We start from the raw sequence: 27,165 nt of genomic DNA on the forward strand, positions 1-27,165 counted from the left end.
GAGGATAAACGTCGTAAAGCTGTCAACCCATACAGCTCATTAAAATCAATGTACCATCAACATCAGTTTGTCTCCAGCAAAAATTAAATTTGCACTGACATTTGAAAGGAAGACAAACACTTTCGTCTGTTATTTTCTTGTAGTCTGATGTCAAAGTTTATTTTTACCTAGCTTTTTTGCTGTGTGTATTTCTGTGAATGGATGTCCAGGATTCACTTAGCAGTCAGATTCAAAGTTTTCCACTCACTGAGTTGTGGAAGGGTGCATGTGGTTTGGGATTTGGAAGCCACAACATGACTTGTGTCTCTTAATATCCTACCTTTTCACTTTTCCTTCATCCTTACTTTCCCTAGATATGCTCAGTGAGCCTTTGTATAGTCTGACCACTCTAGGAGAGCTCTCCACAACTCTCACTGACCCACCTCACGGCTCACAAATGACTACTTAACTGTAGGTACCTTCCAAAACCCTCTGTGATGCATCTTAGCTCAGACTTCAGAAAATAAATAATAAACTTTATATCAAGAAGATAGTAAAAATTTAGTAAAAATAATAGTAAAAATAAATGTCTTTGAGGCTAATTAGTTCTGCTGGGATACAGATTTCTCATATTGAGATACCCTGTATCTGCTCTTTTACAGAGTGTGAAAACTTAGCATATGTTCATAATAGATTAAGTCATTGGTTTATATATGTATGGCCTGCAGTGTATATTCACTAATTTCTGGTAGTGTAAATTTACAGAGAAAAATTTTCCAAAAAAATATACTGAACCAAAATTTTGTTAGCAAGTGAGGTGTCAGTGGTATGTTGCATGTACTGTAGATTTAGTTTTCTCATCCCATCTTGTCCTATGCTTTTCTGTAATTCTGCTACAGTTCTGCTACTCTCTTTGATCCTTCTGGATCCTCATGTGGTACTACAGTATGCGCTCACTCTGCCTGTGTCCAGACTTCAGTAGGGCAAGAAAACTCTTATTCAGAAGTAAGGTAATAGCAGTGATACAGTCTTGAGTGGGGCTACTATTTCTTATTTTCTTCATGGCTTACAAGTTCAGGCTTTATACTCCACTATTATAGTTATGCTATGGCTGTATGTTTCTTCTAGTGTGAAATCTAAACCCTCCTTTTATTGAAAAGGACTTGAAAGAATTGACTTGAACGGACTGGAAAAGAACTTGTCTTTGCTTATATATGTGTAACACATATGTTTCCAAACTAACCCTGGATGACTTAAAATACTTTTTTTTGTTGTGAAGTTAGATATTCTTCTTTTTGAAACAGATCTGTGCATATAAAGTTTGTAATTGAAAGTGGCTAATGGAAAAAAATGTTTCTTTCTTTTTGAAGGGTTCTGAGGTGTCAGATTGCTCTTTTGTGAAGTGATCCTTTTTACTGGCACTTTTGTTGAACTGTATCTCCCTTAATGTCCCACGTGATGATTGTGTTACTCCTAATGGTGAAACTCTTTACTGTTTCAGGAGTTTTCAGTGAGAAGTCAGGGACCAATTGTGCTAGTCTCTGTACAAGCACTATGGATATGCACAGAGAAAGACAAATGAAATAACATTGCACTCTTCCTTACTGAAATTAGCAGATATACACAGACCAAAATATCTTCCCTTTGCAGTGTTCATAACACAATTTGGAGATAGCTTATTATCATTATAAATAATTTTCCAGTGTTATTTGGGAGATAAATACATCTTTCTGTTTGTGGAAAACAAATAAATCATTTAAACTCCTTTATAAAAGGGTTTTATTAGGTATCAGGGAAATATTTCTTTCAGTAGTGAAGGCATTGGGGTGTTTTTAAAATTTCCTTTCTTATGATGATAATTTTGAAACATCTTTTAGCCTTAATATGAATTCATGTGCATAACGTATTTATAATTCCATTTTGAGTAATTAATTATAGGCTAATATGAGCATTGTTACTATTTGGGGAAAATAGTATAGCAGAATGGGAATAACCTTTCTCAATACATGATTTGGATAGTCTCTTAAATTAAAAAATATTTATCTGGGAATAGTTACTTTTTAGCCAAAGATATTAATGTGCCCTGAGACAGTCATTAACATAAGTTCTGGACTCCATCCCTTACATTTTCACACTCTTCTAGCACATATTTGTGGCATATTTTTTTAAGAAGTCTCACTTCTTAAAAAAAAAACTTGATACAGTGATAAATCTGTATCTTCTACTGGAAGACTATAAAAAAGTCTATTTGGTTTTAGTTTGGTGTCCTTTTCAGTTCTTGAGAGGATTTCTATCTTTCCAGGAAGGTATCTGAATAGAAAAATAGCCTTTTTTTGTCTTGTAGCTTGTATAATAAATGACTGGTCACAAAAATTTCAAAAAACCTGTTCTAAACCATTTTTGTTAAGTAGTTTGCTAGCACTGCTGCTGCATTGCCTTCAACTAAACCCCATCCAATATATAAATAATATTACATTGCATGAATTATAGGGACTGCTAGTTTTTCCTCTTTACTAAGTATCTGCAGATATATTTTTCATGTGGAGAAGCTACTCACATGAATAAAGTGCTATTGGATTAGTTATACAAATTACAGATTTAGTTTTTTGAACTCTTTTATATTACAGACATTACATACATGCATTTTGAATATTATGTTACAAAAAAGTTTCAGTTGTGATACGAAGAAATTGTTAATACTATTTCAGAGTGGCATCCAGACTCAGTTGAAGGACCTGAACTCTACACATATACAGTTCTATGTTTACAAATACACAAAATACACAAAATGGAAAAAAACCCACCACATTTGGCTGTTTGTAAGACCATTGCAACAACAGAAGTGGTACTAATTTACTTTATCTGGGGAAAAACAAAAGAAGAAACTGCTGAAGTTTTAAATTTAAAGTGAGAAAATTAGATTTGTATCTGCACAGGAGGAAATTTGTAAAGAATAACGGCATTGTAAGCTTCTTGCTACAAATCTCAAGTTGTAAATTAAGTGGAAATTAAGTGTAAATTAAGCTTATTGCTCCATCTTTCACACTAATTTGTATTAGAAATTATTGGAGAAAGATACATCAGAGTGAGCTAAGCATGTGAAAGACATTACATTCATACATTGTAATCAAAACCTGGCTTGTAGAGATACCTTGATAATGGCAAACCCATTTTTGTTTAGATGGGATTCTTCTCAACTAAATTTAGGCAACTAAGCTTAAGGACAAAGTCCAAGTTTTGTCTTGTTTAATGTGAAGAATCACCTCTAGAAGACAACTCAGACAATCCTAGGGGGTGCATTTAAAATAGGGGGAATGACCCTTCTCTCTTATAGAGATCATGGACAACTAGCATATGTTAGAGGTCTAATTTGAACATTTTAAAATTCTGCAGGAGGAATCCAGACCAAAGGGGCCAAAGGATGGGTCAACTGCCCACTGGTCTTCTAGGTCTCCCCAGTGATCATGAAGTGGGCATGGAGTTGGTGCCTTACTTTTAGAAAGTGTAAAACTGCACAGAGCGAATCCTACAGAAGCATCAGAGTTAGATACTTGCAACAATACAACAATCTTATCACAAGCAAAATATAGCAGTAGGTTGTTGCATTGTTTCCAGACAGGGAATAAATTATAGTTTTAAGTGTCAGTATGTATTATGTGATGTTGAAAAAAAAAATAAATCTGTACCTATCTTTACATAGATTTGTAAAGAAAACCAATTTCATGGATAAATTTACCATTTAAAATTTGTTAGAACATTATTAGTCCAAATATTGAAACTGAGCATGGATGGATGATAAATGCTTATCAGTGCAGAGTGTGTAGATCCAGAGCAGAACATTTTTCTTGCATAGAAATACAGAATATTTCTGGTGAGTTTGAGGGTTCTGTACAGGTTATGGCTAGTACAGAATAAGGCAGCTGAGGCTACTGCTTGAAGGTCAGTCTCTCTGTAAGAGATGAATCTGCCTTACAGCAACAGATCAGGTTACCAATGAGTGCAATAGACTGGCAACTGAAATACTACCAGCTGCAAACATTAAACAATAATGGTAATGGCATTAAAAAATACACATCTTTTTAAGCAAGGTTATTCTGAGTTTCTAGGATTGTTGTCATTTCTCCTCTTGTAAGTATTAGGGCTAAAAGTAATTTTATGTTTTTATTGCACATTGAAATATTAACATTATAGCAAAAAATGATATTATTGAAGTATTTAGATCAGAGTTGCTTACCTTAATAATTTTACCTTTATAAAATTATGGACTATATTAACCTCTGCAACATGCAGCCAAATCTGCATCAGTGACACACAAAACCATCTTCAGAATAAGATTATGAGAGCAGCAAAGCTAACCTCAAGAAATTAGAATATGCCAAGGTTGCCTATGTAAATTTAACAGAGCCTTCTGGACATATAGATTTTTAACACTGTTTTTGATGGCAGTTGGAACTCCTTTGTCCCACTCACATGCAGCGTGGGCAGTGCTGGTGTATATGTCCTTGGTGTCTGTGCGCACCAGAGCGGGGCACACATCATCACTTGGGTACCACACTGCCCATGCTGGCACTGATATCAACTGCAGAAGGGCAACTTGTATTTCTCAGGCTGGCCCCTTAATTTGAATTTAGCACAGCAATCACTTTGTGAACGGTTAGTAATCTGGCATTGGTAGTGCTATCCCTGCTGGACACCTTCCAGCTGCTGTGATCAGGAGAGCACATACTCACCCTCCCTGTGGTGGGAATAGGCTGCAGCTCTGACATTTGCCTTGGGTACTTTGGCACAATTCCCAGGCACAAGCTGTTTCTTTGTTGTTTATCACAGAAATGTCACCTTTCAAGCAGCTATCGGAGGCATGCAGGTCAGAGCTGACTTCGCAGTAGCTGAAACACGACCTCTCCCAAAATTTCATCCTTGGGGATGATGCCTATATCTAAACTGTTAAATCACTAAATAAAAGAGGGCTAGGGATTAAACCAAGCAGCAGTCTGGCTCACATTCATGTTGTTTAGAGCTAGTTTCCTCTGTAGGAGATTAGTCTTGTTTGTAGAGAGCTGGTTGGAGTGGTCCAAAGCAGAGTCAGGGAGAGAGCTAACAGTTAAGCTGTATGGATTATAAGGGATGCTTAAGCTTGCTCCATTACACTCTCTTAGTGAGACAGATTTAGCCCCTGGCTTTGAGGTTTAAAGGGTTTCGTGATGTCAAAAAAAAGAAAAAGGATAAGAGATTCCTTGAACTACTGACTGTATGTCTGTAACAGTAACTGCTGCAGTAGCAAGGATTTTTTCCCATTAATAAATTGGAAATATCCCAAGTAAATAAAAATTGTTTAGAGATCTCAGATGCCTACCTCATGTTTCTTAGCATGTTATATACATCCTGTGTCATTTTCAACATTTATGCATGAAATTGCCATTCTGTAAATATATTCTCCCTTAACACACATTTCATTGGCCTGTTTGCTTGAACTGAATCATACACCTCTGACTAGTTAGTTCATCAAAACACAACATTTCTTTCAGATCATAGAAGAGACCCTGTTCCTTGATGAAGTCTCAGAGAACACACCTTCTTACTGTGCAAACGAATTTGCTCATCATTACCAAAACACATCAGTTATTTGACTCAACAGTGAGCTGTAGTTTCATTTTCTTTAGGTGTATGTTAACCTCGAAATAGAAAAAATAGAATATGCTTCAGTGTAGAAGGAATATATAAAATGTCATGGTTTGAGATTCCCAAAGTCATTGTAGGAAATTATATTTAATCACATTCAAGTTTGACTGTTGCCATAGTAGTTCCTTTGAATGCAGTTTGTGGACTTCTGCAAACGCACTTCACAAATGTTTTCAATGAGAAGAGCCTAAAGAAGGGGGTGCTTGCTCAGTATTTCAAAAAGAATAGAGTGTAGTATCTCAGGCAATAAATATTTTCCCTGTCAAGTAGTTGCAATCTTTAATTTATGGTCAGAAAATCCTCTAGAGAATGTTTTATCCAGACATATCTCACCCTTTTTTCTTTAGCCTTTTTGTTCATGTTTGGCATGTGTGATTGTACTCAGGTAGAAGAGCCACATTTCCCTTCAGATCAAATTACACGCAGTTTCCTCAAACAGAGAGACCGCTTTGGGATTTCTGTCTGTGATATCTTTCTTTCACTCTCAGTATATTCACAAAATTTCTATAAATAATTCAAATGCTAATTGTGGGTACAGAACGTAAGTCAAGAAAACCTAGATTCACACATTAGTATCAATATGTAACTTGTAGGACTATAACTTGTAAGCATCTTTAATCGCAAGATCACATAATATTTTTCCCTGATTTATTTTATTTTTTTCTTGGTCTAATTTCCTGGTGGATTGAAAACCAGAAATGCAGGTTTTCAGTTTTGAAGTAAAGACTGATAAAGTGTTTACTTCAACTGTAGAAAAACATTTAAGTGACCTTTGTCACTTGCTTTGATAGCTGAAAACAGCATTAGGCTTTTCTTCTTTACTTGAGCTATTCTAGAGGGTTTAAAGGCATACTCTTAGACCATATAGGTTAAACTTGCTGACTGCAGAAGGGTGGTGGTGACAGTTGAGGAACTTGGGTTCCATTTCAAGCCCTGTGCATGAACAGACACAGTATTTACAGTTCATTCCTCCCACACATAACCTTAGTTGTCCCATTGCCTCCAGTCTGCCCCATTCTTGTCCTTATTCTATTGCCTTATTGTCCTATTCATTTGCCTTGCTTCATGTGCTTTTCTTCACATTTTATCCCAATCCTAATTTCCTTGCAGAGTTAGCTTCTACCCCTCCTCCTCTCCCTGGTTCTGATCCAAGCTTTCATTTCTCTCTACTTTGACTTCATGCCAACCTTCCTGCCCTTCTGTCCACTTGCTCACAGTCCCAATCTCCCTTGTTCAATCTCAGTGTTTTTTCCCCTCACTATGTGACTTTCTTCTTTCACTTTTCTTATTAGTCTGTCTCTCCCTGCATCCTGGCTCCTTGCCATGTTTCTCTTCTTCCCTTTCTCTCCATTTCTTTCATGCTGTTATTTCCAAAGTCCAGCATTTTATCTACTCTCTCTTCTATTACCCATCCCACTATCTACCCTGCTGCTGGTTTTATTCCCACAACCTAGTTTTTCTAATCTGTTCCACTTTGCTGACCACGGGTGGTAATGGTACCCTTTTCTCTGCACTCAAATAGAAAAAATATCTTCCTAATCTATATTGTATTAAGAAGGGAGATCTGTAATGAGTTTCAGACATAATTTTCTGTGGTTGGAGCAGTACTGTGGATCAGATTTGCAATCACAGAGGAAATGCTATTTAGCCTCTGAACACTGTTATTCTTCTTTAGGGCTTCACAAATGAAATTTTGACTTTAAGGAAGATACAGTCTTCTAAGGCATACTATTATGTAATGGAGAAAAAATATATCATCTTAAAAACTCAATTCACAGGAACCCTAATGGCTTAATAATTACCTTACTCCCTAATGTTGGGAATTTGTTTCACTCCCCAGTAGCTTAAGTTCCCTAACCTACACTTTTCTTTTTTATGTTCTTGATGCTTACTGAAGTGCCTATTATCACCTCATTTAATTAGTTAAATAGTCTCCAGTATTGTTCTAAGGAGTTTTATTGCTCCATGACTTATCTGATCTTATTTATTCGATCTATGGAATATATGGCTAGCATGAAGCTACAGCACCTCTATCACAGAAGCTTAGTAATTATAATAATAACAGTAGTAATAAAAATTGAACTACTTCTCCACTTTCTGGTTTTTTAATTGCAAATCTTTTAAATATCCAAGTGTATATTTAAATAGAGCAGCTGATACTGGTTAGACTAACATGTAGGCTTACAGTGGATTGTGCTAACAAAAGTGGGCTCCTTGGTTTATCCATTATAATAAAAAAAACTTTCCCGTAAGTATCTGGTAGCTGATTTTTCCAAAGGTTTGAAACTTGGTGAAGTTTTGATGATTTTCCAAACAAAAGGAATATTCTTAGCCTATGGAATTCATCTTCTACCTAATGCAAAGTCTTCAAATCATACAAACACTGGAGCTCACAAGGACAAGTAAAATATTTTCCCATACCCTGCTACCAGAAGTGCTTCATTTTAGTTGCTTTATTTTTTTGTCTAATAAAAAAGAAAAAACCAAAAACAAACAAACAAAACCAACAACAAACAAACAAACAACAACAACAACGACAAAAAAAAAACAAAAACAAAAACCAAAAAACTGAAAAATCATAAGCTTTTACTGGCAGCAGTCCTAGCAAACTGCCTAACAAAAATCACACAATGAGGTAAATGTGCACTTTTCAACCTAGTGAAATAAATTTTAGTCATATGAGCAATAGAAAACTGGTTCTTATGAGTAGAGATATGGGTAATCTGACTCAGTGGTGAAGACTGCAGATTATGATGGTGTAACCAGCAATATTTCTTGCGTTCTGCCTAGAGGTTTTGCTGTATTTAGTGAATAAACACCTTAGATATTAAAATAGTACTTGGTGATTTCACTGTTTCATACAATAGTGTGAGATTGATGGTCAAAAATAATACTGATTTTGATCTAAGATTGTTGATCCACTAGTTTCGTAGTGTAGGTCTTTGTCTCACTGTGGATGAGAGCATTCCGGGGACCATACCCAGCCAAATAGAGTGGGAACCTGAGAAGTGACAGCAGGTAGAAGAAAATTGCGGGAAGAAGGTGGTGAGGGCTTAGTCAAAGAGAACTGAGGAACTGGTGTCAAGAAATGCCTGAGGAATAAAAAATTGGGAAGGGGGATAGTAACCAAAAGGTTGGTGGTGAACAAGGTCACTTGCGGATGGTGGGATATGTCCAGTGTTGAGTGGAGGAGTGGAGAGAACTGTTTGTGTCAACAGGGAAGAAAAGTGATAGACTGAAAGAATTTATTGTTGGAGGTGCATGCAAATTGGATGATGCATATTCATTGCTGCGCAAAACAGCACATGAGGACATTTGCATAAAACCTTTTCTGCATTTACAACTTAAGTAGGTATCTCTCTGATGGTAAAGAAAAAGGAATAAATGATCTGCATTAGTGGCACTGGGACTTGGATAATAAGAGTTCAAAGCTCAGCCAGAGCCAGCAGCTTATCCTTTGCAGGTGCTGGCACACATCTAGCATTCTGTATATAGCTTCAAAGGAAAATATCTGACCAGATGAGAGAGGAAGACACTTTCTAGGAGCACTAGTTCTGCTCTCCAGCTAATTCATTAACAGTAAAAATAACATAACTTGAGAGCAATTTGGAGCTGCTTTCGCAACCTCAAGTGCACAGGGAGATTCTATTATCATTCCTTCATGTCCCATATTTCCTACCCTGTCACTGCAGTTACTTGTCTGTGACAACAGGCTTCGCAGTCTGTCAGCCAGCCAACACTGGTGCTCCTAAGCCTGTCGTTTATGAAACTGAGCATTGGGCTTTCTTATAGCTAACATTCAATGTGTGGTAGAACTTAGACCCTTTTTTGGCACAGGACAATTGTATTTGAAGGCTTTATAATGTTCCTATTTTAGTAAATTTATTTATGCTGTGTCACAGAATGGGTCATATTGGAAGGGAACACAGTGGGTCATCTGGTCCAACCTCCCTGCTCAAGCAGGGTCACCCTGGAGCACATTGCACAGAATTGTGTCTGGACAGTTGTTGAATATCTCCAGTGAGGGAGACTCCATAACCTCTCTGGGTAATCCGTTCCAGTGCTCAGTCACTCACACAGTAAAGAAGTTGTTTCTCATATTCAGGTGGAACTTCTTGTTTAGTTTCCACCTGCTCCCTCTTGTCCAGTTGCTTGACACCATTAAGAAGAGCCTGGCTCCATCTTCTTGACCCTCCCTTAAGATACTTATAGACATTGATGTGGGCCTCTCTCAGTCGTCTCTTCTTGAGACTGAATAGACCTCATAAGGGAGATGCTCCAGCCCCCTAATTATCCCCAATGCCCTCCATAGACCTGCTCCAGGAGCTCCCCATCTCTTGTGTACTGATGAGCCCAGAACTGGATGAAGGGGCAGATGCCTCCTCAGCAAGTTCGCTGATGACATGAAGCTGTGAGGAGTGGCCAATACCCCAGAGGGCTGTGCAGACCTTCAGAGGGACCTTGTCAGGTTGGAGAGATGGGCAGAAAAAAAACCAGTCTGAAATTCAGCAAAGGCAAATGCAGAGTCCTGCACCTGGGGAAGAAGAACCCCAGGCACCAGTACAGGCTTGAGGCTGACCTGCTGGAAAGCAGCTCTACAGAGAAAGACCTGGAGGTCCTGGTGGACAACAAGCTGTGCATGAGGCAGCAGTGTGCACTTGTGGCCAGGAAGGCCAATGGTATCCTGGGCTGCATTAGGAAGAGCTTTGCTAGCGGGTTGCCCCACTGCTCAGCCCTGGTAAGGCCACATCTGGAGTGCTGTGTTCAGTTTCCCTTATAGTGTTTTATTTTCAGTATTGCACTCCATGTTTCATTAGATTTAAAGAGCTGTTCAACACCTCTCTGGGTAACCTGTGCCAGTGCTTGGTCACCATCACAGTGAAAAATGTTACATGATGTTCAGATGGAGCCTTCAGTTTGTGCCTATTATCTCTTGTTCTGTCACTGGGCATCATTGAAAAGAGCTTATCTCTGTCATCTTTGCACCCTCCCTTCAGGTATTTACCCACATGGAGGAGATCCCCTTGAACCTTCTTTTTTCCAGGTTGAAGAATTCCAGTTCTCCCACTTCTAACTCTCATGTGAGGTGCTCCAGTCTCTTAATCATCTTAGTGGCCTCTTTCTGGACTCTTTCTGGACTCTTTCTGTGTCTCTTTTATATTGAAAAGTCCAGAAATGGACACAGCACTCTAGATGTGACCTCACCTCCCTTAACCTATGGGCAACACTCCTCCTAATGCAGTTCAGGATACCATTTACCTTCCATTCCTTTGCACTTTGCTTTGTTGAGCTTTATGAGGTTCTTGTCAGCCCATTTCTCAAGCCTGTTGAGGTCCTTCAGCATGGCAGCATAACCCCCTAGTGTATCAGTTATACGCCTCACATTTTTGTGCAATCTGTGAACTTTGCCTCATCATCCACATCATTCATTTTCTTAAATATGAATTGTCAAAGACTACACTGGAAAAATAGGAATATATATATAAACTAATTTTATTTATATTATCTACAATATTTCATCAGATATTAAGTTATTTCTTAATATAATCATGTCTATGTTATTTGTACCTCTGCAATTGAAATACCTTTGGATAGTGGTAATTTACTGTAATTATTCTCCAAATACTTCTAGTGTTAGGCACAATTCTGAAAATACGGGAATTGGATTTTAAAATACTCCTTCTAAAACATTAGTGAACAAGGTTAATTCTGACACAGACAGTTGTGTATCCAAAAGCAGGTTATTGAAATTCTCAGTGACCTGAATACCTTAGTCTTGGTGACATGCCTCAAGGAATCCCAGCAGGAGATATTTCATTGGCAGCAGGAAGCATTGGTATTGGAATATGGGATTTCTTGTGGTATAAATCCAAAACTTTGGTAACACAGAAAGCTGTGTATTGTTACTAAACTGAAAGTGCATTTAAAACCTGCCTCCTTTGATACAACCACTACCACTTTTCAGAGATTATGCAATAGCTCCATAACTAAGCATGTTCCATTTTTTCATAATGCAAAAAGACAGAGATATATGTGTTGAGACTTAGTTGAAAGCAGGGCTAATTGGATTTGGAAATAAACCTGTTATGGTTTCCTCACATCTTCCAATTTGCTGAATTTTGTGCTGTTACTGCCAGAAAGGAAAGCTAGCATTAGAAAGCTGAGGAGAGGAAGATCTTTTTATTTTTATAGAAATTTGCAACAAAATTTTTCCTGTTTTTCTGTGACTAAAACCTTGAGATTTTCTGTGCATTTCATGGATTCCTCATTTTCATGGTCTTTTTTAATAAGTTGCCTGCTGTGTAGTGAATCCATATTGAATTATTTTTTTTTATTTCAATGATTTCTTTCCTGCTTAACCTTTATTTATTTGTTTGTTTGTTTATTTATTTATTTATTTATTGCTTGGTTTTATGCCAAATTACTATCCTTTCTCTTGGCTACCTTGCAGTTCAGGTCTCATTTATATGTAGGTCTGTTCTGCTCTGAAAAATCCTTTATTTCCTGCAGAGCTTATTTTCCCCTGTGCTCCTCCTGGCCTCCCCTGCTGGTTGCATTTATATTCTGCATTCTGTTTGCTTTAGCATATATCCAAACGTGCATAGTTCTGTCATTTAATTGAGCTCTATATTCACATTCTAAAAGTAGTTTTTGCTTCTTATGCAGTTTTTTAGTAATTTCTGACCAACTGATTTATCAGGGTAGACATTACTACAACCTTTGATGGGGAAATATCTCTAGAGACTTTGGTGCAGCAGTAGAAGAGCTCACTAAAAACAGTTCCTTGCAAAACTCTTACAGGAATTGAGAAATATCTTTTAGACTTTTTAGTTATGTGACACTTTATCCCACTCAATGGTGCAATAATTATGACCATTATTAATAGATTAAATAGTTTTGGTAAACAGAAGATAAATGTGCCAATTTTTACTCCTGACAGAGGACAGATTTACTTCCATGATGATGGCTGTGAGTCACACACCCCTTTGGCAGTGATGGCACACAGTTGTTGAATTAGGCATAAGGAAATATTTGAGATCTAAGTCATAACAGGTGGTGATGGAGGGTTAGGTTTTTTCCCTTTGTGAATTTGTTTACTCATGTAAGGATGGAGGGAGACTTTGGGGGTGGAGTTACCGTAAGGATACACTGAAATTGAACAAGAACTGTATTTTATTCTGTCTCTTATGATTTATAAAAATATGTTTAGTAACTGCAGAAGGTGGGGGTTTGGAGGTACTGCCTATGGTTTGTCATATGATTTCAGCTAGTGCAGAAAGGAAGGAGTAAACTGGATGATAGGCACATTGCACCTGTCCTACTGCTGCCATTTCATACACTTCTGGTTTTGCCCATTTTAGACCAATCTTGTGAAGCTGCTTGTGATGCACCAGGCAAATCCCAATCTTCTTAACTGCAATAATGAAAAGCCTTCAGGTAGGTGAAAATCCGTGTACATTATGTATGTATTAGTTACTGTGACACTGTTTTCTTTCCTTCCTGCTGTGGTGGTTATTTGTTTGGTGTGTAGAATTAAATACACATACACATGTTTCTATATGTTTTTACATATATTGCTGAGAACTGCTAGTCATGGTAATGCAGGATACCATATCAAATGACAGCATGTTCTTCCACTTGTTACATTCCCTGTTTATTTTTAACAATGTTTGTTGGTGGAGAGTTCTTCAGTGCCTCTGTGGTAGCTGCATTTACACATTCTTGGTGACTTCTCTCTGAGTCCCTTTCTATCTCAACTGATCATAGTCCATAGCCTCATGAACTGGAATTTCTATAGCTGTTGTCTGAAAACAAATTCAACATCCAGTTTTAAAGTGTAGCACCCCCTGTTTACCATAGAAGGCACCTTCTTAGACCAGATAGCAACAGGGAGCTGAAGCACTGGCTCTAAAGATAATAGAATTATAGACTGTATTAGGTTGGAAGGGACTTCTGGTCAACTGGTCTAACACAGAGAGCAAAGCAGAGCTAACATCAATAGTGTTAGCTGGGAGAGTTGAAGAGAAGAAACACAAGGTTGTTCAATCTTCTATGCCTAGGATAAAATAAAGATAGAACCCAGTAATGTAGAAAACAGAATCTTTCTGTCAGATTATGAGGTGTAACTTTCTTGTCTTGAGAGACCGCGGAGAAAAAACTGCAGGCCAATTTAGTATATAAGATAAAAAGAGCAGGTCCTTTAATCAGGCCCTCAGGCCCAGGGGAATACACACAACACGCGTGCACCCGGGCATTGGTTCTAAAATTTTATAATAAGGTCCATCCAATCCCAGAACTATCCACCCCCCCCGGTTCTGCGTGGAATTTTCTACAATTCTACCTTGAAAAGAAGACTAAACACGCTAAAGGAATTTAAAGGGTTTGATATGAAATGGGGTAATAGGGTTGGGTATGTGTAAACTACTGTGCTAAAGGGTGACATATTATACAGCTACATTAAAATCTACGTTTACTACACAACTACTTCTAAAATCTACAAAAAGCTAAAAAATCCAAAAAGCTCTGAGGCATCAGTAAAATAAAGCAAAATATGTTATGCTTCAAGTACTGTACCACCTACAAATACATTCATAGGGAATGCCATGACGCTTAACCACAGAAACCTTGTTTGTCATTAGTTACATGCCAGTTTGTATTTGTATTAAAGGGTACGGACCAAACTCAGATTGTCTAACAATACAGTTAGCTAACCACAATTAGTATGTATTTAACGCAGTTGATTTCAGCATTTCTGTATGTACAAGACATATAAATCTAGTTTGTAGAAATGTAAAACATTTGAAAAGGATTTAAGTGCATGTTTTCACTGAAATACCGTGTTGAAAAGGGTTGTGTTGTTTTTCCCGAAATCCTATGAATTATTGAATAGTTTGGTTCGCTACACAGCGAGGTTTTGAGGTTTTGCAGATGACAGCTTAATTCTTTACTTTGCCTTTGTTTTCCCAGTAATTTCAAGTATTATTTTATGATCAATATCTGAGCTATTCTTTTCATGTTATCTAACCAGAGGCCTAATCTTAGTCTGATCTAGAGACTTGAATTCAAATGAGGTTTTCTTCACCATTTTCTTTTCTGATATCTTGGTGTTCCAATGTCTCAGATGTTGCAGCTTCTGATTTTATTGAAGAAATTCTTATGAAGGCTGAAACTGTTTGGGAGGAAAAAATGAAAGACCCTTTAGCTGTTTCTACTTTATCTCAAGAAGAGCCATATGAAGAGATCATGCATGATTTGCCCACAGTTTCCAATAAACTGTAAGTGCTTCTATTGTTACAGAGCAATTCACTGGAGCCAGATTATCATTTGAATGGTATCTGTCAATCTGTGAATCCTGTGAATGTCCTTGAAGATATTCAAAACACATCTGGACATGGTCCTGGGCATGTCTCTGCTTGAGCAGGATGATTGGACCAGGTGCTCTCTAGGAGGTCCCTGCCAACCCCAACCATCCTATGATTCCATGACTCTTGTGATACAATGGGTCAAGTAACTCTTTCATTTTGGAAATCTGCTGAATCATCTTTTGCATTTGTATTTCTCGTAGCTTTTTGTTGACATTAGTTCTATAAATATAAACTATTAATAATAAAATACATTATTATAATTGCCGGTACAAAATGGTCTAGGGTTGCCTTAGCAGAATTATTAGATTCGAACGTCCTTTTATTAAAGTAGATGGGAATAGTGTAGTAAAACTACTATTGCTTATGAGAGAAGCAGGGACAAGTCCTGAAAATAAAAATAATATATATGATTACAGATGAAATTATACTGGCCTAACCAGTTACAAATTTGTATTTAGATTTGTGCTGCTTAAAATTCAAGTGGAATCAAGCAGAATTTAGCAGTGTGGACTTAGAACTTGGTATTTGTCTTAAGTTGTAGATTTTGATATTTTTCGTATTTCCTTGTGAATCTTAAGAAAATACTGTCATAGATATGTGAAAAGAGATGTACTATATATATGAAGCACTAATGGCTCTTTTATGGTAGTACAAGACATATTGATATTTCAAATTCTTATTTCCAGATACTGTGATCCATGGGAATTCTAAAAAGTACAAATAATGCAATTGCTGTATATTTGAAGCATGTTGGTTGCATAAACTTGCAAAACACTGGTATTAATTTTTATGTAGTAATTACTAAAGACTGTGTGAGGAAAAAAAAAAAATAAAACCTCCTATAGAGAGACAGGGAAGATATATTCCATTTCATTATAGATATAATTTATGGTCAGTAGAATATATTTGGATACATTAAAATCTGGAAGAGGTTAGCAACTGTCATGAAATGATCAATCTGTTAAATTCAGAATTCCATGGGACATATTTATATTTAGTAAAGATTGCATATGGATAATAAACATGGTGTGTTTCTGCTTCATCATTTGTAGCCACTAATGTATGTAGCTGGGAGTATTATACTACTGTCTATGGAATTACTAATTTCTTATGCTCGTTAATTCCTTATGAAATAAGCAGCCATCTAGTCTAACCCACTGTTTCAATAACTTAAATCATACTCTTGAAATTTATGTGGCCTTCTATTATCTTATAAATGAAAAAATTTAATTTTGAGGCATGAAACTAAGCCTTTAGATTCTCAAACATAAAGAAAACCTTTATTTTTAATTATTGAAATGTCGTAATAGCAGAAGTAGATGGTAGGTCGCTCTTGTAGCTCTGTAAGGTGGCCTAGCAAAATTTATTTATAAAGGTTTTGGAGACTTTAAGAACATTTTCATTGTTCTTGTATCTAGATGATGCATTTCCATGTGTTTCATGTTTTAGAAGTTTGTACTGTGGTGCACATATTGTACTGGATTCCATTCTTTAGTGGTAAAACTCATCAATCACTGGAAGACTTGACTTGCATAAAGTTGATGAATGTCTCTGATGTTCTTGTGTACCAAAGCAATTTCCTTAATGCTGAAGAGGAGTGCACAATAATAATCCACATGTACCATTGCTTTATTCTTTATTGTATCCATTCTTCATCAACTCTCTTGATATAAGGAAGTACGTTTAATGTGAGGTGGTAAGTTTTACAAGAGGTCCTATTAATTCTGTGTTGTGGCCATATTACTTTGTGCCCAATGTCTAAGAAGAAAACAGTACTCAAAAGCAGACTCAAAAATTCCGAACAAGCAATTATAAATAGCATATGCTCTGTCAGCAAATCTAATTTTACTGGTTCAAGATTAAATTACAGCATTTATTTCTGGAAGAACACTATGAAGAGATGAATTGAAAGTCAGTATCTTAACTCAGGTAGAGGATATAAAGTTTAACAGTCAGTATATTTGCATAATGCTAAATTACCAAGCAAACCTGGTTTCCTTTAGCCAAGCATTGAGTTAATACAACTGAAATCATGTTATCATGAAGCACTAATAGTATTAGAATATTTCTTCTAGTTCTTTTACTGAGCTACTGAGTACTTTTGTCTATCTGATTTAGGATGGGTGGATTAGGAAGTTAACTGGTGGGTCGGCTGTAGCTGGCACTCACTGAGCTGCCTTGCTCACTCTAAAACTCTGCTCCCTACCAGTAACAGAAATTCCTTCCAACAAAAACAATAAGATCAAAGGGCCCATGAAAATATCATTGCAATCTGCCTTGATATAATTCTCTCTGTCAAGTTAGAAGCTGCCCTAGTGCTTCCAGTACTGATGATAAAACTTCCAATTATTTGATTGTCCGGTCTCAGTTTTTCGTATTTCTTTTTGTTTTTTAAATAAAGGACATGCTAGAGGATGGCACCTTATAGAAAACCATCTCAGTTTGTCTAAAAAAAAACCCAATAAAAATACACAAAACTTCAAATTAATTCCATATATGATGGCTTCTTTGCCTAAAAATTAAAATTTCTATTCCTCCATATAACATTCAAGATTTTTTCCAGTCAGATAGGCCAGCAGCAAGTCCTAGAATGTTCAACTAAGATTACCCTAGATAACACTTCTTCCTGTCTACTATGCAACATTACTTTGGCTTAAGTCTTCCTTTGTGGTTAATTAACTATCAATTATCCATTAATTTTTATAAAAGAAGACCATTTATGCTAATCTACTTGCCTACATTAACATAAAATCTTCCCTTGCTCTGTCCTACGGTTCAGCTTTCAAAGGCATTGCTTGACTTAAGCTTGTGACTAATAAAAATACATATGAATGTTAATAGAAATATTTTTCTAAAAAGCCACTCTTTTTAGTTTATTTTTCATAATGTCTACTTGAACCTGAGTCGTAATGAACTCTTGGAATAATTTTATTATGTTTTTTCTTTCACAGAATCTTTCACATTTTTGTTGTAATATGAATTACATGTCAGCATTTCTATCACTTAAAGTCCTAATAATATCTCATAAATGCATATAATTTATAGGCTATTCTCATGTCCATCAAGACATGAAACACGCCTCTTTAGTTTATTATTATCGTCCTCTTAAGTTCAAAATGCATCTATGGAAACAGTAGGCACCTTTTTTCCCCTGACGCTTTACTGTGATTTACAACCTGCTTCTCTTTTGTGACACCTGGAAGGTTTATTTGGTTTCGAGGAGTTTACAACTGAATTTTAATGAGTGTTGTATAGTTAACACAAAAGTGATAAGATTAAATGGGTAAGGTTCAGCTTCACAGCAAAAAAATCCTGGATCTTCTCAATTTAAAACAAACATCACATCATGAGTGTCACAGTTATTTAATTTCTTCTACAATCTAATCACTGATATGTCTTATTCTAATTGCCAGGTTCAAAAGAATAGTTGGATAATGGCTTTTCTGTTCTGCAGTTCAAATCAAAAGAAAGGGATTTGGATCTTTTGCCCATGTGACATTTGATAAACAAATGTATGACAAAATTATCTTAGGTCAATCAAAGTACTAAATAAAAATTTTTATTTTCACTAACGTTCCTCTAGGTATTTTAAATTTAAATGTCAGAAGCAAAACATTTTGAGAAGGAAAATTGTGTATATTTCATTATAAAATGTTTATACTAATTCCTTCAGTGTTTTCAGACTGACAGTTTCATCAGAAGAAAAGTTTTGTTTGTCTATATTTTATTCAAAGGGAAACTGCTTTGACTTTTTTCCCAATGAATTCTGCTTAGAAGGTGCTTTCTTCTTTGTTCCTAAAATTTATATGTGTGTTTCAGTTCTCTTTCCAACACCAGTTCTTTTCATGAATTGCTATCACTGTTATCTATGGGTCCTCTGTAATTTCATTTGAGTTGACTGTGTGAGTAATCTTGGCTTTTTTATAATCAGTGATTAAACTCAAGTAGCTTAGAATAAATATGAGATATATTTTAGCGAGGTTTGGGCTTTATTCCATAGTGGAATGCTTTATGCCCCCATTCCCATATTGAATCCACATTTCCTTTCAAAGAAGTTATGTATACATCTGGCAAAGAGCTGTTGTACACTCCATGAGATTGTCTCCTTTGCACTGTCAGAATCCAGACAGTTATTTTTTAAGATGTTTCTGTTCTCAACTCCTGGGACTGATTCCTTGCTAATTCCTCTGGATGTACAACACTGCCAAAATCATCCAAGATTTTGGTATTGTTGTTTTTAGAACTGTCATGTTGTGTGAACTGTCAGTAGAGAAAACAACTCCATGTGTGTAAGAATAGATTTAACTTTTGTGTGGATGAAGAATATTGCATATTGTTGCAGTCAGGAGTGTGGTATTTGCTTGGGGGTTTTTTAGGTTTGTGGTTTTTTTTTTTTTTTTTTAACTTAGCACAAATTCAGAGCAGCTTCTGGTCATAAAATATATCTTGGATATTACCTAATTAAAAATAAGCTAAAAAGTGATGGAATTTAATTTTATTAAATATTAAATAAAATAATTTTATTATTGCAATGGCAGTATCTGTATTACATTATGTTAAAACATACTATTTTTTAAAATAGTATTGTGTAGGTTAACACTGTGCTTTTTAAATTTTGTTCAAAATTGGCTATTGATTTGCCAGCCTAGTGGTGTCAAAAGCAGACTTATGCATATTCTCTTTGGCTTGTTTAATTCAGCTTCAGAAAAAAAATGCATAAAGGTGAATTTTAAATCAAGGTGTTTTGCTCTGTGTCTTTGGGAACAGACCAACCTGTGTGAACTCTTTATTTCTCACCAGTTCTTTTTTGTACTTGGACCAGCAACTTGTGTCTCATCCCTGAGTTGTATCTCAGTTCAGTGCTTGTGCCACCCACATTTGTTTGTCTGACATCTTCAGTAGAAGTCTAATTGTTTTATTGATTCTCTTTGTAGCAATCCCCTGGCTTTACCGATTGCCAAGCAAGACAGTTTGCTGGAGAAAGACACCATGTTTAAAGATGCAGCTAAAGCCGTATATAAGCAGCAATCTCAAGACAGTGCCTCTGAAAATGTCACCGTGAACACCACGACCAAACTTGAACAGGTAATGGCATGCAGTTTCTTGATTTGTTTTTTTTAGTGCTTAGGTATGGAAATTGCAAATTTATGGAAGCTGAAGACCACAGTATTTTTTTCCCTGACCACACAACAATATCTTTTGCACTGTGGAGCCTTGTCACCTCCCTGCAATCAGTCTGGCCCTGCAGAGTTCCCTCTGCAAGTTGAACAGCTGCTTCCTGCCAGCTACTGGTGGCAGGTCAGGGGCTGTGGCAGTCGGAGGGCTCAGAGCTCCTCAAACTCTATTCATGGTTCACAACAGGGGAGGGGCAACTGTTAGCACTGCCCGGAGTGTGCTCTTGTCTCCCAAGTTGGTTGACAAAAGAAAGAAACACAACCTGGGAGACTGTAAAAACAAAACTGTCTAAGGAATATCAAGTTGCAAAGTAAGTGACTGTAATTTAAATCTAGGAATTGTCAGATTTACAGCTGCAGTGTTAACTCTCTTTCTTGTGATAATGCATTAGGTTACAGTCACTGATTATTTGGATACCCTTTGCAGTTTTCTCCCCAGCCAGGATCCCATTCTCATTCAGTGTATAGGATGAATGCAAAAGGAGGCAATTATCTGTTGCTTATAAATCTAGCATGTCCGGAGTTTGAGTTCATTACTTGGAGTTTGGCAGTTTTTTTGAGGGGGTGTGGTGTGGTGTGGGAATTTTTTGTTAGTGGTAGTTTTTTGTTGTTTATTTGTTTGCTTGCTTGTTTGGTTGGTTTTTGGTTGGTGGAGTTTTGTTGGGTTCTTTGTTTGTTTTTGCTGTTGTTCATTTGTTTTGGTTTGTTTGTGGTTTTGGTCGGTTGGTTGGTTTGGTTTGTTGGGGATTGAGTTTGGTTTGTTTGTTTTTGTTTGATTTTTGTGGGGTTTGTGCTACATTTTGTGCTATTTTCTGTTACATGCATTTGGGAAACACATATTCCAGAAGTATTCAGCCATTTAAGAAAACATTACTTTAGAATTGAGGAGGTGATGGTGGTGGTGATGGTGGAAGGGAATATTTCCATTTAAAATAGTTTACTGTGAATTTGAAGCATAACAAAGGAGCAAGATACTGATTTCATGTAAGCCACCTTCAGTTCAAAAAAACTGCTTAACTCTCTTGGCAGAAGAATGCACGTTCCACTGCTTTTATTTGTGTGTGTTTCAGAGGAATAGCTTGATCATATGAGATCAATCAGTGAGTTCATATGTAAATGATATGAGTCAATCTCTGAAAGTCCTCAGCTTTGGCATCCTGTAGAGCACTCACTTCCCTATTCACTCAGAAGATACCAGAAGTGTTTTGCACTTGGTTTACATCTTGTTTTCGTATCTTAAAACTTCTGGTGTTGCTGACTAATGCAATGTGATGAAAACAGGTAATCCAAGGGACAAGCACTGCTAGTTAGAAAAGTGAATGCTTGCAACCCTTTTAGAAGGAACCTTCCTATAATTGTAGTAAAAGAGAGGGAAGTGTTTAGCTTAGGATCTTGCCGAGACCATCACTTGCTTCTAGATGTTCAACAGTAGTGTGAACAAAAGCATGGATACTTCTTTCTGCTCGATTATCTTTTGATGCAAACCTAGTTAAAATTATTCGAGTTTTCAGTATCTCTAAGCTAAATTTTTGCTTCATAGTTTGTGCCCTAAAACATAGACAGAAACTGATTGATGATTTCGTTCTCCACCATGACCTAGAGCCTCTTCGGGCAGCTTTTCAAAAGTACTCCTTCTGCTCTTTCACCATACTTCAGTAGAGCTTCCCACTAGTTACAAATCAAAGACTACACAGCAGACTTAAAGGTGAATCTCTTTTAGCTCCATTAGTTGAGAAATTTCTGCAGGAAATAGTATGTGAAATTCTACTCTAAATAAGTTAGAAGGAATTTTTTTTTTTTTTAGAAGCAGTAAAAATCAGTAGTTACTGAATTAAGAGTGATACTCCCTTGGAAAAGAATAAGCAGAAGATCCTATCTGAGATATCATCACTAACAGGATGTAGGTTAGACATGGTGCTGTTTCAGGGAGTTTTTAAACGACTGGTTGCATTAAAAAAATTAATAGATTAATGGAACTTTTCAGTTGACAAGGGCTTAATAAGCTTTAGCTCTAACGAAGAAAAGATAATAAATCAGTTTAATCACTTTGGGAAATAGTTAAATTTTACTAAACTAAAGAATACCTAGATTTTGTCAAATGAAAATATGAGATTTTTTTCTTTCTTGAAGTGACTTAATCATGATCCTGGAAATACAGGGATTGTATTCTATTCTAATAGCCATGCATTATAAACTGCATGTGTGTATATATATATATCTCCATATTTGTGTACATAATATTTAGATTTTAGTTTTCAGAGACTTTTTTTTTTTTAAAATTTTACAATTTGGGAAGTAAAGTTCTTATTTAGTGCTGGTAGCAAAGGAAAACTTTGAACAATCCCTTCTTTCTGTTCCTGCCTTTTGGATACACATTCTAATGAGTTTCACTGTCTTATTCTTAGCAATTGCATTCCAAAGTATGCTAAAAGTAATCATATTCTGTTTAATTTTTCAATAGGTTATGTGGAGTCATTACTTGGCTTTTTTGTTCATATATTATTGAAATATATCAGCATGATATTGCGTATTCTTTGTGTTAGAAATATCATACCCTCTTAGGCAATATGGCATGCAGATTAGGCCTTTATTGGAGGATCAGAGAGAAAAATTTCGTCCTAGTACATTTGAAACGTGTGTTCTTAAATTAAAAATCTCATAATTTTTTTTGGCTTTGAGAGAACTAACAATTCAAATTTATATGTAGTTTCAGGTTCTTTTAATTGCAAAAATGATGAAAAATAGACAAGAAAATATTTCTCATGAAGTAAGATTTTAATTACATGAAGCGTAGGAGATAGGGATCAAATAACTATGTTGACAAAGGATTTTTTGCATCTCTTGTATTAGCTTTTGCTTTGCCCTTGGTAAAAGGTGCTCTTTGATCATCTGTAATGTCAAAATGTGTGCTCCAAACAAGGAAAGCAGTATGAGTAATTTCCAGAATTTTATTGTAGCTGACAATTTCTCTCCCTCTAAGCTGGGAAAGATATTTTTTTGATAACAGATTGAAACTACTGGCCTCAAATTGAATTATGTGCTTCATGCTACAGACAAATATAGGTTAAATATTTTCTTTCTCTTAATTGGGTCTTTTCTTTTAAAATCAAGAAATTTTCTTTGTCTTTACATATTGTTGGCCATATGAACTGTGTGATAGAGTATCCCCTGATACCCTTTTGATCGTTCCAATATCACTTATGATGGGGGACAGCTGTGCATATCATAATATTACACATAAAAGCTGGAATGTATACATATTTCAGTGACACAAGTATGTAAAGAATGTAAATAATTAAAGATTTTTATATGAGCAGACTGTGAATCTTGTTAAATGTATATAATTTAAATGAGTAAATAGGAATCTTCATTAGTAGCATTACTAAAATCTCAAAAACTTTTAGAGGCAGAATCTGGTAGAAAATGCTGAAACACCAAATCCTAAACTTTGTAGGAAAAAAAGTTGATGAGAAATTATTTTGATTTCCTTACTCAGAGTTTAACTGAGCCCTTCACGTTTCGAACCATCTGTCTACAGAATGAGCATCTTTGGCCATACTTAGACTATGAAATGAAAAAAAAGCTTGGGTCTATTTGCTGGCCTAGGGCTATGTGGGATGGGTCGGCACACATCCATAAGGCAAAACTCTTTTTTTCTTCCTTCAGAGGTGGGGCCATGCCCAAATGGCCTGTAGGAAATGACCATTGGTATGTGACCTGAATGATATCCAGGTTTCATCTGCGTGAGGACTAGCTGATATGAACCATGAATGAATAAGGACGTGTGCTAAAAAGTTCTGAAAATATGGAGAATCCCAGGGCAAACCCTTATTTTATTTTAAAATATAAAGCAGAGGTTTAATCTTCATTGAGATAGATTAAGACAAGCTCATTCTTTGGCACAGATGTTCTGAGTTTTGATAGCACACAAGGGAGTGCAGTGAAGACTGATGCCTGTTTTGTTCCTGCAAGCCAAGTGAGCACACTATTAAGGAAAGGAGGCCACAGACTTCTGTCTTTCATCTGCTCTCCCTCTACAAGACACTTAAAAATGTTCTTGGAATTCTTTTGTTCAGTTTTTCTATTCCAATGTACATCATCAAAGACAAATATCAAAATGTAATTTTTTTGGGAGGCCAAGTGGAATTCTTGTTTTCTAGTCAGCTGTAGATCCATCTACCATGATTAAAAACAAAAAGAGCAAGAAATTCCATCTTCTGTGTGATAGAGAAATCTTCATTCACTTTAATGGGTGAGGAATAAACCTCTTAAATATGTAAACATACACCTGTGGTTGTATAGGCATAGGTAGTGAACCCAGAATATCATATTTTCTGAACTAGACCTTGGACCTATGGAAATAATTGAAGTTCAGTAGTTTTGGATCAGATCCCCAGTATTAAACACAGGTATCCATAGCCGTTGGGGTCTTCTCTTTGTCCGAAGCACACTCCATATTCCCTTCAATATCACCCAGTCTGCTTGCTGCTTCTGTCAATGACCTCTTCACACTGCCAGAGACTGAAGATGCTGAGTTATTTACCAAAAAAGGGCAGTGTCTGCTTTTCTCCTGGGCCTTCATTTTAAGCAAAGCAATAGAAGAAAAAAGATTTGTCTTCTTTACCTAGCCTCAAAATAGACACTGAGTTATAGTAAACTCTGAACAAACAACTCACTTCTACCCTTGTTTACAGGAGAATTTTCTGCTTCTAGGTATTTTACTGACGTGCAAATGTGGTTTTCTTTGGGCTGTCATAAAAAATGAATCAAACTACATATTAAGTGTAGATCATACTAAGCACACTGCTTAGTATATCAATGTTTATTTTGTCTTTAGTCGACTTTCCATTATCACTGATTTTTTGTCTACTTTCTCTAATTCTGACTTTGTCTTTCGGATACTTTTTTTCATTAGCATTTACTTTTTTACTTTCCCTTGCAGACTTTATATTATTAATCCTAAATCTCAAAAATGTTAAAATAATTTCACTCACCAGTTTTGGCTAAGTGGCCTCTTCTGATTATCTTCTGGTATCCTTGACAACATCATCCTCATTTCTTACTAACTTACTTCTAATCTGCAGGAAAAATTGCAATAGAATTTCAAATCCCATATGTTGAAGCGTAGCATGAGAATTTTGTTAAATAGTGGGCAATAAATAGTATACAAGTGCACTAACTAATAGTCTTGATTTCTTCTGCCATAAACATTTAATGAAGAGAGCAGGAGAATGGCATTTGAGCTGGGAATCTTTATGGGTTTAAGAATTGCAAATGGCGCTCTGGTAGCGGTCTGTGTTCTTAAGAGCCCATCACACTTGTGCAGTTATACAATTTAACATTGATAATAATTTTTATATTCTTCTCTTGATTAAGATTAGTGATGTGAAATTGTTTGGGAGTGACAACATTCTGATTTCCTAATGCATTTTTCTTCCATAATTATAGCGATCTAGGTTTATACTGCAGGTTAGAACACTGTGGTATAGAATGATTAGAGTTACTTTATTTCTCTAATTTTTGTTTTCTAGATCAAGCTAATGCCTCCAGCTCCAAATGATGACCTGGCTTCTCTGAGTGAGCTAACAGACAGCAGCCTGCTTTATGAGATTCAGAAGCGCTTCAATAATAATCAGATATATGTGAGTTGCTATTCACCTGTCAACAATAAGCTTCCAAAAAAGAGCAAAGAGAGAAAAAATAGGCTTACTATCATAGCTACTGGGCAGTGACCTGCCCTGAACTCATGACTAGTTTTAAATGGATCAGAGCATGTGTGTGCGTAAGCCCTTCAGCTTCTGAAGTTTATGTAGGAAAAGGAGAAATAAAAAACGGAATATCACTTCAGATAGGTTTGGATATAATTTATGTGTGTTTATTTCACAGAAGAAATATATTGGTAAACACTGATGAACACATTTGTGATGAATGAATGTTTTAAGGTCACTCAGATCATAGTGCGGCCTGAGGGAGCAGTGCACTACAATGTGTAATCTTCCTTCTCAAGCCACCAAAAGATCCTTGAAGCTTCCTGCATCATGTTTTGTGAAGCTTAATAGAGTTTCATTCTTCAGGAAAACCCAACAGTGAAGTCAGAGTGAGTGAGAGAGAGGAAAAATATTACTACGTCTTAGAAGAAAAACAGTACTTTTACTACGAAATGCAATATTTTCTGCCTCCTCAAATCAAGCTACTTCATTTTGAAAAAGATAGCATGAGTGAGACCGTAAAGATCATCTAGTTCCAACTCTCCTACCATGGCCAGGGACACCTTCCACTAGGCCAGGTTGAGTTCAAAGCCCCGTCCAAGCTGGCCTTGAACACCTCCAGGGATCTGGCATCCACAATTCCTCTGGGCAACCTGTTCCAGTGCCTCACCACCCTCCCAGTAAAGAATATTTTTCGTAGTATCTAACCTAAATCTCCTACCTTTCAATTTAAAACCATTACCCCTCATTCTGGAATGCTGCTATCCCTGATAAAGGGTTCCTTCCTATCTTTCCTGTAGGCACCCTTTAGGGCCAGCCCTCTGATCATCTCTGTGGCCCTCCTCTGGACCCACTCTAACAGGTCCATGCCATTCTTGTGCTGGGGGCCCCAGAGCTGGATGCAGCACTCCAGGTGGGCTCTCACAAGTGCAGAGTAGAGGGGCAGAATCACCTGCTGGTCATTCTGCTTTTGATGCAGCCCAGGATACAATTGGCTTTCTGGGCTGTGAGTGCTCATGTCCAGACTTCCATCCACCAAAACCCACAACTATGAAACAGAAACATCTTGCAAACTTTGCCATCATTAGATGGTTTACTCCTTTAAATATAATCAGGATAGTTTTTCTAGATGCATGTTCATATGTTTGTATACAGATACACTTGCATAAACACTTATAATGTGTATCAATTGCTCTGTTTTATCCCACAAGCAACATATTTTAGTGTATCAGTTCTGGATAACCAGTATAGCATTTCTAA

General features: G+C 36.5%; 1 protein-coding gene across 4 annotated transcripts in view; it reads left to right on the plus strand.

Moving 5' to 3' along the window:
* Nucleotides 1–27,165, plus strand: part of MYO16 (myosin XVI) — a 363,225-nt gene that overhangs the window by 165,101 nt on the left and 170,959 nt on the right. For all 4 annotated transcript variants that reach the window (XM_032679459.1, XM_032679458.1, XM_032679457.1 and 1 more), the window contains exons 8-11: nt 13,020–13,095; nt 14,780–14,933; nt 19,958–20,108; nt 25,729–25,839. In XM_032679459.1, the coding sequence (XP_032535350.1) occupies nt 13,020–13,095; nt 14,780–14,933; nt 19,958–20,108; nt 25,729–25,839 (492 nt within the window). The remainder of the gene's footprint in view (nt 1–13,019; nt 13,096–14,779; nt 14,934–19,957; nt 20,109–25,728; nt 25,840–27,165) is intronic.

Source organism: Chiroxiphia lanceolata, chromosome 2 (assembly GCF_009829145.1).
Source record: "Chiroxiphia lanceolata isolate bChiLan1 chromosome 2, bChiLan1.pri, whole genome shotgun sequence".
Classification (NCBI taxonomy): domain Eukaryota; kingdom Metazoa; phylum Chordata; class Aves; order Passeriformes; family Pipridae; genus Chiroxiphia; species Chiroxiphia lanceolata.